Source organism: Salvelinus namaycush, chromosome 23, assembly GCF_016432855.1.
Source record: "Salvelinus namaycush isolate Seneca chromosome 23, SaNama_1.0, whole genome shotgun sequence".
Classification (NCBI taxonomy): domain Eukaryota; kingdom Metazoa; phylum Chordata; class Actinopteri; order Salmoniformes; family Salmonidae; genus Salvelinus; species Salvelinus namaycush.
Window position 1 is genome coordinate 32,684,067 of NC_052329.1, and position 12,504 is coordinate 32,696,570.

The 12,504-nt window shown below is 40.5% G+C and overlaps 1 protein-coding gene and 1 pseudogene across 1 annotated transcript; one reads left to right on the top strand and one right to left on the bottom strand.

Moving 5' to 3' along the window:
• Positions 1-2,590: 2,590 nt before the first annotated feature.
• LOC120018650 lies at positions 2,591-6,253 on the top strand (annotated as a pseudogene).
• Positions 6,254-6,933: 680 nt separating this feature from the next.
• LOC120018799 (T-cell surface glycoprotein CD3 epsilon chain-like) lies at positions 6,934-11,103 on the bottom strand. The gene is made up of 5 exons (XM_038962011.1): positions 10,771-11,103; positions 9,621-9,812; positions 9,248-9,385; positions 8,925-8,980; positions 6,934-8,356 (listed from the first exon to the last, which is right to left on the bottom strand). The coding sequence occupies exons 1-5, from the start codon at positions 10,838-10,840 to the stop codon at positions 8,300-8,302; spliced, it is 513 nt and encodes a 170-aa protein (XP_038817939.1). The 5' UTR covers positions 10,841-11,103; the 3' UTR covers positions 6,934-8,299.
• Positions 11,104-12,504: the final 1,401 nt, after the last annotated feature.

Here is a 12,504-nt window from a genome sequence, read left to right on the forward strand (position 1 = left end):
TAATAATAATATAAATAAAATAATATCATGAATAAATACACAATGAGTAATGATAACTTGGCTATATACATGGGGGTACGAGGTAATTGAGGTAGATAAGTACATATAGGTAAGGATTAAGTGACTAGGCAACAGGATGGATAATAAACAGTAACAGCAGCGCATGTGATGAGTCAAAAGACTTAGCGCAAAAAGGGTCAATGCAGATAGTCTAGGTAGCTATTGGTTAACTACAATACACTACATTATACTGAACAAAAATATAAATGCAACATGGAACAATTTCAAAGATTCAGAGTTACAATTCATATAAGGACATTCGTCGATTGAAATAAATTCATTAGGCCCTAATCTATGGATTTCATATGTTTGGGAATACAGATATGCATCTGTTGATCACAGGGGTGTGGATCAGAAAACCAGTCCGTATCTGGTGTGACCACCATTTGTCTCAAGCAGTGCGACACATCTCCTTCGCATAGAGTTGATCAGGCTGTTGATTGTGGTCTGTAGAATGTTGTCCCACTCCTCTTCAATGGCTGTGCGAAGTTGCTGGATATTGGTGGGAACTGGAACACGCTGTCGTACATGTCGATCCAGAGCATCCCAAACATGTTCAATGGGTGACATGTCTGGTGAGTATGCAGGCCACGGAACAATTGGGACATTTTCAGCTTCCAGGAATTGTCTACAGATCCTTGCGACGTGGGGCCGTGCATTATGATGCTGAAACATGAGGTGATGGCGGCAGATGAATACCATGACAATGGGCCTCAGGATCTCGTGATGGTATCTCTGTGCATTCAAATTGCCATTGACAAAATGCAATTGTGTTCGTTGACCAAGCTTACGCCTGCCCATACCATAATCCCCCCGCCACCATGGGGCACTCTGTTCACAACATTGACATCAGCAAAACGCTCACTCACACGACGCCATACACATGGTCTGCGGTTGTGAGGCCGGTTCGACGTACTGCCAAATTCTCTAAAACAACGTTGGAGGTGGCTTATGGTAGAGAACATCTGGCAACAGCTCTGGTGGACATTCCTGCAGTCAGTATGCCAATTGCTCGCTCCCTCAAAACTTGAGACATCTGTGGAATTGTGTTATGTGACAAACTGCACATTTTGGCTTTGCCTTTTATTGTCCTCAGCGCAAGGTGCACCTGGGTAATGATCATACTGTTGAATCAGCTTCTTGATATGCCACACCTGTTAGGTGGATGGGTTATATCGGCAAAGGAGAAATGCTCATTAACAGGGATGGAAACTAATTTGTACACAAAATTTTGAGAGAAATATGCTTTTTGTGTGAATGGAACATTTCATTTATCTTTTATTTCAGCTCATGAAACATGGGACCAACACTTTACATGTTTCTTTTATATTTTTGTTCAGTGTATTTAGAGGTCTTATGGCTTGGGGGTAAAAACTGTTCAGGATCCTGTTGCTTCCAGACTTGGTGCATCGGTACCGCTTGCAGTGCAGTAGCAGAGAGAACAGTCTATGACTTGGGTGGCTGGAGTCTTGGAGAATTTTTGGGGCCTTCCTCTGACACCACCTGCTATAGAGGTCCTTGAAGCCCCCTCCTGCTGTTCAGAGACTGGCATTTTCTACAAGAAATCTGCCTCCAGAAATAAAAGCTTCTCCCAAGTGGGTGTGACACCTACTCCCGTTGCCTGCTGCAGTGCTGCTTGGATTCCACCTGGCGATCTGTTCACCATCTGCCCTGGTTGTCTCCCCCTGTCTGGTACGGGCGCTAGATGTGTATCTAGTTAAATAGAAACTACAGTGGCAATGTCATTTATTGTAGCTGGGGATTTTCTCTCTATTTGTTACACAGACTTTTGGCCTCCCATCCTATTCTAACCACCTCTCGCCGGCTTTGTATTCATGTTACCTGATGAAATTGCTGTACAATATGATCTTGTTGCCATCTGATGCACATTCAGATGTCATAAATCAGCACTGCAGAGCTGTCCCTGTCCTCTGCCTTGATTGTATTACTGTTGATGATATCTGGAAATGTGCATGTACACCCTGGCCCATCTATTGTTGCAAGCCCCAATTCTGACTTGTGCTCTGATATCTGCTTCACTGATTTCTGCTCTCGAAAAAAAAGCCTGGGTTTTCTGCGTGTTAACACTAGAAGCTTATTACCTAAAATGGATCAATTGAAAGTGTGGGTTCACAGCTCCAATCCAGATGTGTTGGTCATTACTGAGACGTGGTTAAGGAAAAGTGTTTTGAATACTGATGTTAACCTTTATGGTTATAACCTTTTTCGGCAAGACAGATCTTCTTAAAAAGGTGAGGGAGACGCAATCTTTACCAAGGATCACCTTCAGTGCCTGGTTTATCTCCACCAAGTCTGTCCCTGAACAATTTGATTTGATGGTTTTAAGTATTAAACTTTCAAATAGCTCTTTGTTGACTGTTGCTGGATGCTATCGTCCTCCATCAGCACCGGTCTGTACCCTACCTGCCCTAAGCTCTCTCCTGGCCCCTTACACTAAGTCTGAATTTGTCCTGCTAGGTGACCTAAACTGGGACATGCTTATTAAACCGGATGACCAAGTCCTAAAGCAATGGGACTCCGTAAATCTTTATCAGATTATTACCAATCCCACAAGGTATGACTCCAAACACCCAGAAAAGGCTAATCTTCTTGATGTTATCCTCACAAATAATCATGATAGGTATCAGTCTGGTGTTTTCTGTAATGACCTTAGTGATCACTTTTTTACAGCCTGTGTTCGTAATGGCTGCTCAGTGAAATTACTTGTCCTGATTTGTTATAGACGCTTGCTAAACAACTTTAATGAGCAAGCCTTCCTTCATGAACTGGCCTCTGTAAAATGGTATAGAATCAGGTTGATCCCCTCTGTCGAAGACACTTGGACCTTCGTTTTTGATATTTTCAGTGGTGTGGTTAACAAACACGCCCCCATAAAGAAAATGAGAATTAAAAACAGGTTCAGCCCCTGGTTCGACATTGATCTTGCAGAGTTACTCCACCTCAAGAATTGCATTTGGTGATTGGCTCAGCACACGCATAGTCAGGCTGACTGGCTCTTGTTCAGGCAAATGAGAAATAAGTGCACTCAGGCTATCTGGAAGGCCAAAGTTAGTTACTTTAAGGAGAAGTTTTCTCTCTGTGGGTAAAACCCCAAGAAGTTCTGAAAAACGGTTAAAGACCTGGAGAATAAACCCTCCTCCTCACAGCTGCCCATGTCCCTTAAAGTTGATGATGTGGTTGTTACTGACAAGAAGCACATGGCTGAGCTCTTTAATCACCACTTTATTAAGTCAGGATTCCTATTTGACTCAGCCATGCCTCCTTGCCCGTCCAACATAAAACCCTCGTATGCCTCACTCCCAGTAATGTTTGTACCATATTGTATGCTGCTACCATGTTGTTGTCATGTTGTGTTGCTACCATGTTGTCTTAGGTCTCTCTTTATGTAGTGTTGTCTCTCTTGTCGGGATGTGTGTTTTGTTTTATATTTATATTTATATGTTTAAAAAAAAAATCCCAGCCCCGTCCCCGCAGGAGGCCTTTTGCCTTTTGGTAGACTGTCATTGTAAATAAGAATTTCTTCTTTAACTGACTTACCTAGTTAAATTAAGGTTAATTAAAATGAAGTCAATTCTTGCTGACTTTGAGGGAGAGGTTGTTGTCCTGGCACCACACTGCCAGGTCTCTGATCTCGCAACGTGTTCTCCAGTCTCATAAAGCATTTTAGAAAAAGGCTACTTGTTATTACTTGTTAAACAAAATCTCTTTCTCTGAGAAATTGTATTAGTATAACATAGTTTTAAAAAATTGAGCACACAATATAGCTCAGTATTTGTATTATTTATTTTATTCAGACTTTTTTGCTGATCTTTATCAAGGGTGCCAATAATTATGGACCATGGACTATGTCTGCCTAGAGTATGTGCATTTGCTTAAATAACAGAAACAGAGCATGAGGGGAAAGTTGATCGAGAGAAAAATTAATACCCTGAAAGTGTTTATCAATCTATTTTATCAAATGCTGTTTTTTCTATATCTTTAGTTCAGCTGAAAATAATCGTGGCAGTATTCTCGGACAAGATCACACTATCACGTGTTGATGGTTTCACTTTCAGCCCTAATAATGAAACTACTCATAGATTGGATTACAAGGATGAGAACACAGGGGAGTTTGTATGCAAGAAAGACGGAGGGGAAGATCGCAAAATCTATGTGAAATGCCGGAGTAAGTACAGTACTGCCGCTTCCCTCAATGTACAATGATATGGCACAAGAATATAAGAAGTCAATATTTGTTTGTGTGTATGCCATTATAATACACGTCATTATAATGTACATGTGTGTATGGGATTGTGCGTGCGACTGAGTGCGTGCTTGCGTGTATCGTGTGTATGTGTGGCGTGTTTGTGTGTGTTCCCAGCCTGTGATAAATCCATTAAGCTGGATACAGCTACGGCTGTAGGGATGGTTGTGGGAGCCCTGGTGTCCACTGCCTGATTGGAGTAGCTGTTTACTGCATCGCCTCACAGCCCAAAGCAACACTAACCGCCGGCAACAAAAAGTGAGTGCCCAGACAAAAGAGAAAAAACATAGGAGTATGTCACTTGAATTTGAATGGTACCTGACGAGCCCCTACCCACTTTGTTTTCTTTGTATATTGTGCATTGAATTTTGAATACTCAGAAGTGAACACTTCTGATTGAGCTATTCTTAAAAATGAAATGTTTTACAGTAAACACACAAAAATAATACACATGAAGACCATAATCAATAATGTAAAGCAATATTTAATTTCTCTCTTTCATCCCTAGCACCTAGCAAAATGGGTCTCATCCACAATGAGGCCAGTGTCAACAAAATAACTTGTAAACAAAACAACTTGTCCACAATGAGGTCAGTGTAAACAAAATAACTTGTCCACAATGAGGTCAGTGTAAACAAAACAACTTGTCCACAATGAGGTCAGTGTAAACAAAAGTTATAAGTTATAGCCATCGATTGATCCATTTGTGTCTGACGGTCTGTCTCTTTTCTTTCTTTTTTTCTTTCTTTCTTACGGACAGATCTGAATAAAGCACTCTGCCGGAAAGCAGATGAAGAGAATAATAAAATGTGCTCAGTGCTACATTACTTTTACCACCCCTCAGAATAATAGTTGTAAAGCATTGAGAAATCAGGTCCACAATGTCCATGACAAGTCTCTCAACTGTCAATTTGATGTACAGAACCATTGACTGTACAAGTTAACGCCATGCGGATGTTTGATGTACAGAACCATTGACTGTACAAGTTAACGCCATGCGGATGTTTGATGTACAGAACCATTGACTGTACAAGTTAACGCCATTCGGATGTTCGATGTACGTACATTGCCTGTTTGCTCAGTTGCTTTGTTAAGTTTGCGCTACTGTTTTGCATGAACTAAGATTTCCTTTTGGAACATACATTTTATTTGTCCAACTTCACACGTTTGTTGATTTCTATATATTTATTTATATTGTAGAGAAATTGTTTATGGACCTACATACATTTTCCACCTATTTAAAAAAACAAACATTTTAGGCTGTTTTGTTATTCCATGTAGTAACATCATTTTTGATTTGCTTTTATAATCCAAGCATGTACTTTTTTTCAACCTGTGTACAGATAATGTTTGAAGAATGAAGGTGTACGATGTTTTGTTATAAACTCCAAAGGTCTCGCTCATCACTGTACCCTCTATTTGAGAGGGAGCTGGCCTTTCTTAGGTCTTTGGAGACATAGTCATTGGTACGTCTTCATCGATAAGGCCATACTGAGACAGCTTCCCTTTTGCCTGTGTACCTACATTGTCCAGCAGACAAATGACAACTATCAGCTCCGCTCACAGGACGGTATCTTGTTGACTGTGCCCGTACAGAGCTGGGTAAAAAAGCATTCTATTTCTCTGGCCCTTCCACTTGCTACAAGCTACAGCAGGACAGGAAATTGCAGGAGCTCGTGTTTTTGAATTAGTTTAAAGTTAAGGTCAAATCTATGGTGGACAATAAAGTGGGTGGCTGTCAATGTTTTGACTCCTAGATGCAACACACCTCACCAATTAATTGAAATTGTAGTGCTTTGTGTTTTATGTTGTAATTATGTCTGAAAAAACTATTTTGGCCAGGTCTCTCTTGGAAAATCGTTTTTTTAATCTCAATGAGACTAACCTGGTGAAATAAAACCAAATAAAATAAATAAATAATGAAATGGAAAGTAGGTCACAAAATAACGACTGCAATTGTAACAATAAATAATTTACTTTTATATGTTCCCTGATTGTGTTCTGTTATTTCTGGTTTCATCCTACGTTTTAGCAGATCACCAAGTGAGTCAAAGTAATTTTGTTCTATCAGACTTTCCACATAGAGCAACTTTAGTGGAGGGTTTGCTCTACAGGAAGCCCGAATGTGTCAGATATTCTAATGGAACAGAGCGGATGATATATGCAATGCTTTTCGAGTGTAGTTATGGGGGTTTACTGCTGCTAGTCTACAAAGTGCGGTTTCCTAACGGTGCTTCGAGAGGAGATCAAACGGAAGAGCTCAAACAACACAGAGCTCACAGTGTACACAACCAACCCCCACACATACAAGCTCACATCACCCCCTCACATACACACACACACACACACACAAACCAATCAACCAAACTTGCAAACATACACATTTATCAAAATACACTCAAATTTCCAAAAAGAACCACTGTTGATCAGGTCTAACAGATACCATTCACTTCAGTGTTCCAGGTGTGCACGCTCCATGTTCATGGTCTTCACTCTGGACCATAATTAGATGAATCAGCTGTGTAAGTGCAGGGCCGGATTGATCTACAGTATCTAGTCACTCCTTGATACAAAACTGTGTGAAACAACTATAGACACCCACACCAGAATGTTGTAAGAAGGGCTTTACTCTTGTCAAAAGAGAGAAAAAAATACATCAAATAGACATGATTTCCACTTCATTCTAGCTATAGAAAGTTTGAGTAAGGCAAAAAAATACATTTTCTTTCCACTGATGCGGGTAAGTAAAGTCTGCCTACAGTCATATGTGAAATGTTTCCGGTGAGATCATCATGATTAGCAACAGAGAGACCTGGCCAATCATCCACCATCATTTACTGTAAGCGTAAGGGGTGCAGGCATCTGTGGCTTAGACCATGAGAGCTGACAACTGAAGATAGAGAACCACAAACTAGCTAGACTCTTTAGTCGCATGGCACTACACTTCATAAAACAAACATTTCCTTTGTGTCACAGTGAAGTAGATAGAATCAATGCAAAATATAACGTACATGTGCTAATACACTAGGTGCACAAAACATTAAGAACACCTGCTCTTTCCATGGCATAGACTGACCAGGTGAATCCAGGTGAAAGCTATGATCCCTTACTGAAGTCACTTGGGTGATCCACTTCAATCAGTGTAGAAGAAGGGAGACAGGTTAAAGAAGGATTTTTAAGCCTTGACATGGATTGAGTCATGAATTGTGTATCTGTGCCATTCAGAGGGTGAATGGGCAAGACAAAATATTGAAGGGCCTTTGAACGGGTAATGGTAACAGGTGCCAGGAGCACCGGTTTGAGTATGTCAAGAACTGTAACACTGCTGGGTTTTTCACGCTCAACAGTTTCCTGTGTGTATCAAGAATGGTCCACCACCCGAAGGACATCCCACCAACTTGACAGAACTGTGGCAAGCATTGGAGTCTACATGGGCCAGCATCCCTGTGGAACTTTTTCAACATCTTGAAGAGTCCAAGCCTCAATGAATTGAAGCTGTTATGAGGGCAAAAGGAGGTGCAGCTCAATTTTAGGAAGGCATTCCTAATGTTTTGTACACTCAGTGTATATACAGGCAGCTATAACATTGTGAAGAGGAACAACTTGGCTGGCATCTGCAAACATTAATACCATTTTACAACAGTTGATCAACACAGCTATGTACTTGTTGTTTTCAGTACAGCAAACATCTAAAAGTCTTTACAAAGATCTCCCTATCTTTATATCTCTATTTTCCAGAGCAACACTACATTGATCACTATTATCACCAGTTACAGTAATTCTAAACTACAGTTTTAACTGAATCATAATATCACACATTTTACACATAAAGCAAAAATAAAAAGCACATTTAAGTCTAAGTTAAGCACTACAGAGCCTTCTCCCCTCCTCTTTGATGGCAGGGTGAGCTGAGGCCTGCTGGTCCGGGCATCAGAGGGGTCCTAGAGAACAGGTGTGGTCTGGTGAGAGGACAGTCTACCCAGTCCTGTGGGTAGCGTAGATATCTCTGCTGCGGGTTGCCACACTAAGGGGCTGTCAGGGGGGAAAGAAAGGCTTTAGGTGACTGATGTAGCTGTTTGTTGTTGTTAATTAAGTCAGATTCACAGATCAGTTTGTCAGATTCACAGATCAGTTTAAGTCAGATTCACAGATCAGTTTAAGTCAGATTCACAGATCAGTTTAAGTCAGATTCACAGATCAGTTTAAGTCAGATTCACAGATCAGTTTGTCAGATTCACAGATCAGTTTGTCAGATTCACAGATCAGTTTGTCAGATTCACAGATCAGTTTGTCAGATTCACAGATCAGTTTGTCAGATTCACAGATCAGTTTAAGTCAGATTCACAGATCAGTTTAAGTCAGATTCACAGATCAGTTTAAGTCAGATTTACAGATCAAGATTCACAGATCAGTTTCTATTGCAACACCACTATTTTTCATGCATCTCCACCGGAAGTATTGTGAATAGCTAGGCTAGATCATCTCCTGACAGACATTAGCTAACCAGGAGATGTGGAATGAAGGATAGGTAGGAGATACGGATGAAATAAAAGCAAAAATACAGATGGAGAGGTAGACGAGGTAGTGGTACACAGCCTACCTCATAGTCAGGACTTGGCACCACTGGTGGGCCACGGCCTGCTGAGCGGGAAGTGGCTATGGGGAAAACCAAATATAAGTTAGTATCAATTAATAAATAAACAAAACAAATATTTTATAAATAACCAATTCACTATACTGAACGTTTATAACACATGGTCGATACCCTATGTGTACTATGTCACAGGGAATTTAGATTTTTATTATCTCTGAATAGTTTGTTGTTGAGTAGTCCTGGGTATGGTCAAATTAAATAGTCAAGAGCTTTCCTTAACATCAAGTGCCACTGTTGGCAGATGGATAATCAGATGGTAACAGCGTTACGTTTTTGGGGTGCAGCAGGTCCAGACTTCTTCCGAGCCCTGAGATACACAATGAGGATGACCCCTCCTGTCACCAGCAGGTCCCCAATGATGGCCCCGGCAACCAGAGTCGGATTCAGCTCATAGCAGTCCTTACACACTGCAACACCAACAACACACAGATAGGCATAGGGGTGGAAATAATGTGTTGAAACGACCGCTCAAATGGGATGGAGAAAAGAGGTTGGGGTGCATTCAGGGAGAGGGAATGATATGATTTGAAAGGTCCAGTAAGTAGTGTTTGCCAATAAACAGAGATACAGAGATGAGTGCTGAATCTGGGGCTCCGCACACGGTTATACTAAACATGATGTCATTAGGACACTTTTACTCACCCTTTCCTTTAATGTAAAACTGATAGTTTGTTTTTTCGTTCCCATATACACAGTAGTAAACTCTTTTGTTTTCATCATAATCCTTTGTGATTTTTTCACGTTCATCCTGCTCCATTTGGACAGTGCCTTCATACCATAGTCCTTTAGCAGGACAGGTCATTGTGACTGTAGTTCTCCAGAATGACACATCTCCTAAATAAAGAAAACACAACGGATGTTTTAACACAGAGGTGACAGACAAACGGCGAGGTAGTCCAATCCAGCCTATGGGTTGTTTGAGTATGAAACCTTTTTTTTTTATAAAGAGTGTTAATGTGTAGGCCTTTGTATAAGACCGCAAACCTGAAAAAAACTAATATTCAAATAACTAGCTTTTATATTATACACTGAGTGTACAAAACATTAAGAACACCTTCCTACTATTGAGTTGTGCCCCCCCCCCCCCCCCTTTGCCCTCAGAACAGCCTCAATTAATCAGGGCATGGACTCTACAAGGTGTTGAAAGCGTTCCACAGGGATGCTGGCCAATGTTTACTCCAATGCTTCCCACAGTTGGGTCAAGTTCTCGGGATATCCTTTGGGTGATGGGCCATTCTTTATACACACAGGAAACTGTTGAACATGAAAAACCCAGCAGCATTGCAGTTCTTGCCACAAACCGGTTCGCCTGGCACCTACTACCGTACCCCGTTCAACGGCACTTACATTTTTGGTCTAAATGGCACACATACACAATCCATGTCTCACTTGTATCAAGGCTTAAAAATCCTTATTTAACCTGTCTCCTCCCCTTCATCTACACTGATTGAAGTGGATTTAACAAGTGACATCAATAAGGGATCATAGCTTTCACCTGGATTCACTTGGTCAGTCTAAGTCTTTGGAAAGAACAGGTATTCATAATGTTTTGTACACTCTGTGTATTATATTTCAGAAAATACATGTAAATAAACAGTATTGTATTGTCAATTAAAAATTCAATGTCTGATTAAACACATAATGGTATATTCACCAACAGAATAAAAATAGTATGCAAAATTAACTTATCTTAGGGTACATTTTTATACAATTCAGCAATGTTTTGAGTCTGTAATTGATAAGAAAAGAGTCAATGTCATAGAGTAAAAGACAGGGAAATATTTTACATTACCTTCACCCTCCACAGTAGTCATGATGAGGAGGAGGAAGACAAGCCCGCCATAAACGCCAGCTCTCTTCATTTTCTCTACTTCTCAGACAGACCTTCGATTATCTTGATTTTCAGCAGTCAAAAACTTAAATTCTAGCTTACTAGGATTGTATCTGAAACAGAACAAAACTAGACTCAGGAAAATTAGAGAGGAGACAGAATCTTTTTAAGTTATGGCAAGTCAACAAAAGTCATCCAAAGAGCTCTCTCGCGCCCTCTCTCTCGTGCTCTCTCTCTCGCGCCCTCTCTCTCGTGCTCTCTCTCTCGCGCCCTCTCTCTCGTGCTCTCTCTCTCGCGCCCTCTCTCTCGCGCTCTCTCTCTCACGCTCTCTCTCTCTTCTCCCCTTTGCAACAGGAAGTGAATGCTTGTATGCAATTGTTATGTGCACTCGAGAAATTAGGGGTTAAAGAAGGGTTCTTCTAAGATCCTCAAAGTTCTTTGAAGAACCTTAGTGTTCTTGGCACTGAATATTGCCCAGAAAAGGTATGTCCAAGAACCCCATAGGAGGTGGGGTTCATCGAGGAACCTCCTTAGTTGGTGGGGGTTCTTGCAGGAACTGAAACTGAAACATTTGGATTCGAATTTGAAAGGACAGCAGGTGCAGGCAGGTGCAACTTAAAAATTTTAAGATCTCCTTAATTTAAGGTTTGTCCCTTGTATGATCTAAATTGATATTGTTTTATAATGATACCATCTATCTTTTCATATCTTTCTAAAACAGAAAATGAACACAATTCAATGGATATCAATCAACAAAGAGGTAAGAATATGTAAACTATAAGAATAGGTTGAATGCTAGATGTTTTGGGTGCATATGACTAAACTGCTCACTTTTGTGTCTGTGTCTGCAGGTATACAGATGAGGAGGCATACAAAGGTATGTCAATAGATATTGGTATGTTATGCAGATCATCCTCCTCCCTTACTTCTTCAATGAAAATATCATAGGCCTCTACGTTATGGACAAGGTATGTGCATGAATACCTTTATCAAAACAGTTTTTTTTCCATTCGTATTTACCACAAAAACCAAAGTAAAAATAGTGTCGTATGCATGTTTTGTTAATCATCTTTATAACTACAATTTTTGGGATTCACAGACTTCACCCTCCCTACACCTCTGATGAACATAACAGGGAACCTGTTCGATCACCATGCACTGCAAAATCATTCGGTCTCTGGATACGGAGAACATCAACATCAACAGGACAAAGGATATACACATTGGACTTGGGGCTCTGCTGGGAGTTTGCCTCATATTTAGATTTTTTTTATTCTGCTTTGCCACTAAAATCATAATAAACACTGACAACTAAAACATTGTGTTATTGTTATGCGCATTATAATTATTATTAATAATAATTGGGGAGGGGGGTAGTTCAAAAATGAACCCGAAAAGGTTCTTTAAAAGGTTATTTGAGGATCCATTAAAAGGGGTTCTTTGAAGAACTTAAGGGGTTCCCACCCAGTTTCAATTTGAAGAACCCCTAAAGGATACTCCAGAAACCTTTTATTTTTAGAGTGTGGTTATACTGTAAGCCTATCAAAGATGGTGGATGAATGAAGATGTCTTACTCAGGCAGTTTACCATTGGAAAAAATGGTCAAGTTTCCTGTCTGTGTAAGTAGGCGTTCCCATGTGAGACCAATGGCTCTGGTCTACTTATTGTCTCTCCCCGTTCTCCCCACCCGCAGGG

Coding starts and splice junctions, on each gene's coding strand:
- LOC120018799 (XM_038962011.1), bottom strand. CDS start 10,840: ATGAAGAGAGCTGGCGTTTATGGCGGGCTTGTCTTCCTCCTCCTCATC. Junction 9,386..9,620: donor GTTTTACATTAAAGGAAAGG/GTGAGTAAAAGT, acceptor TTGGTGTTGCAG/TGTGTAAGGACTGCTATGAG. Junction 8,981..9,247: donor ACCTGCTGCACCCCAAAAAC/GTAACGCTGTTA, acceptor TTTTCCCCATAG/CCACTTCCCGCTCAGCAGGC.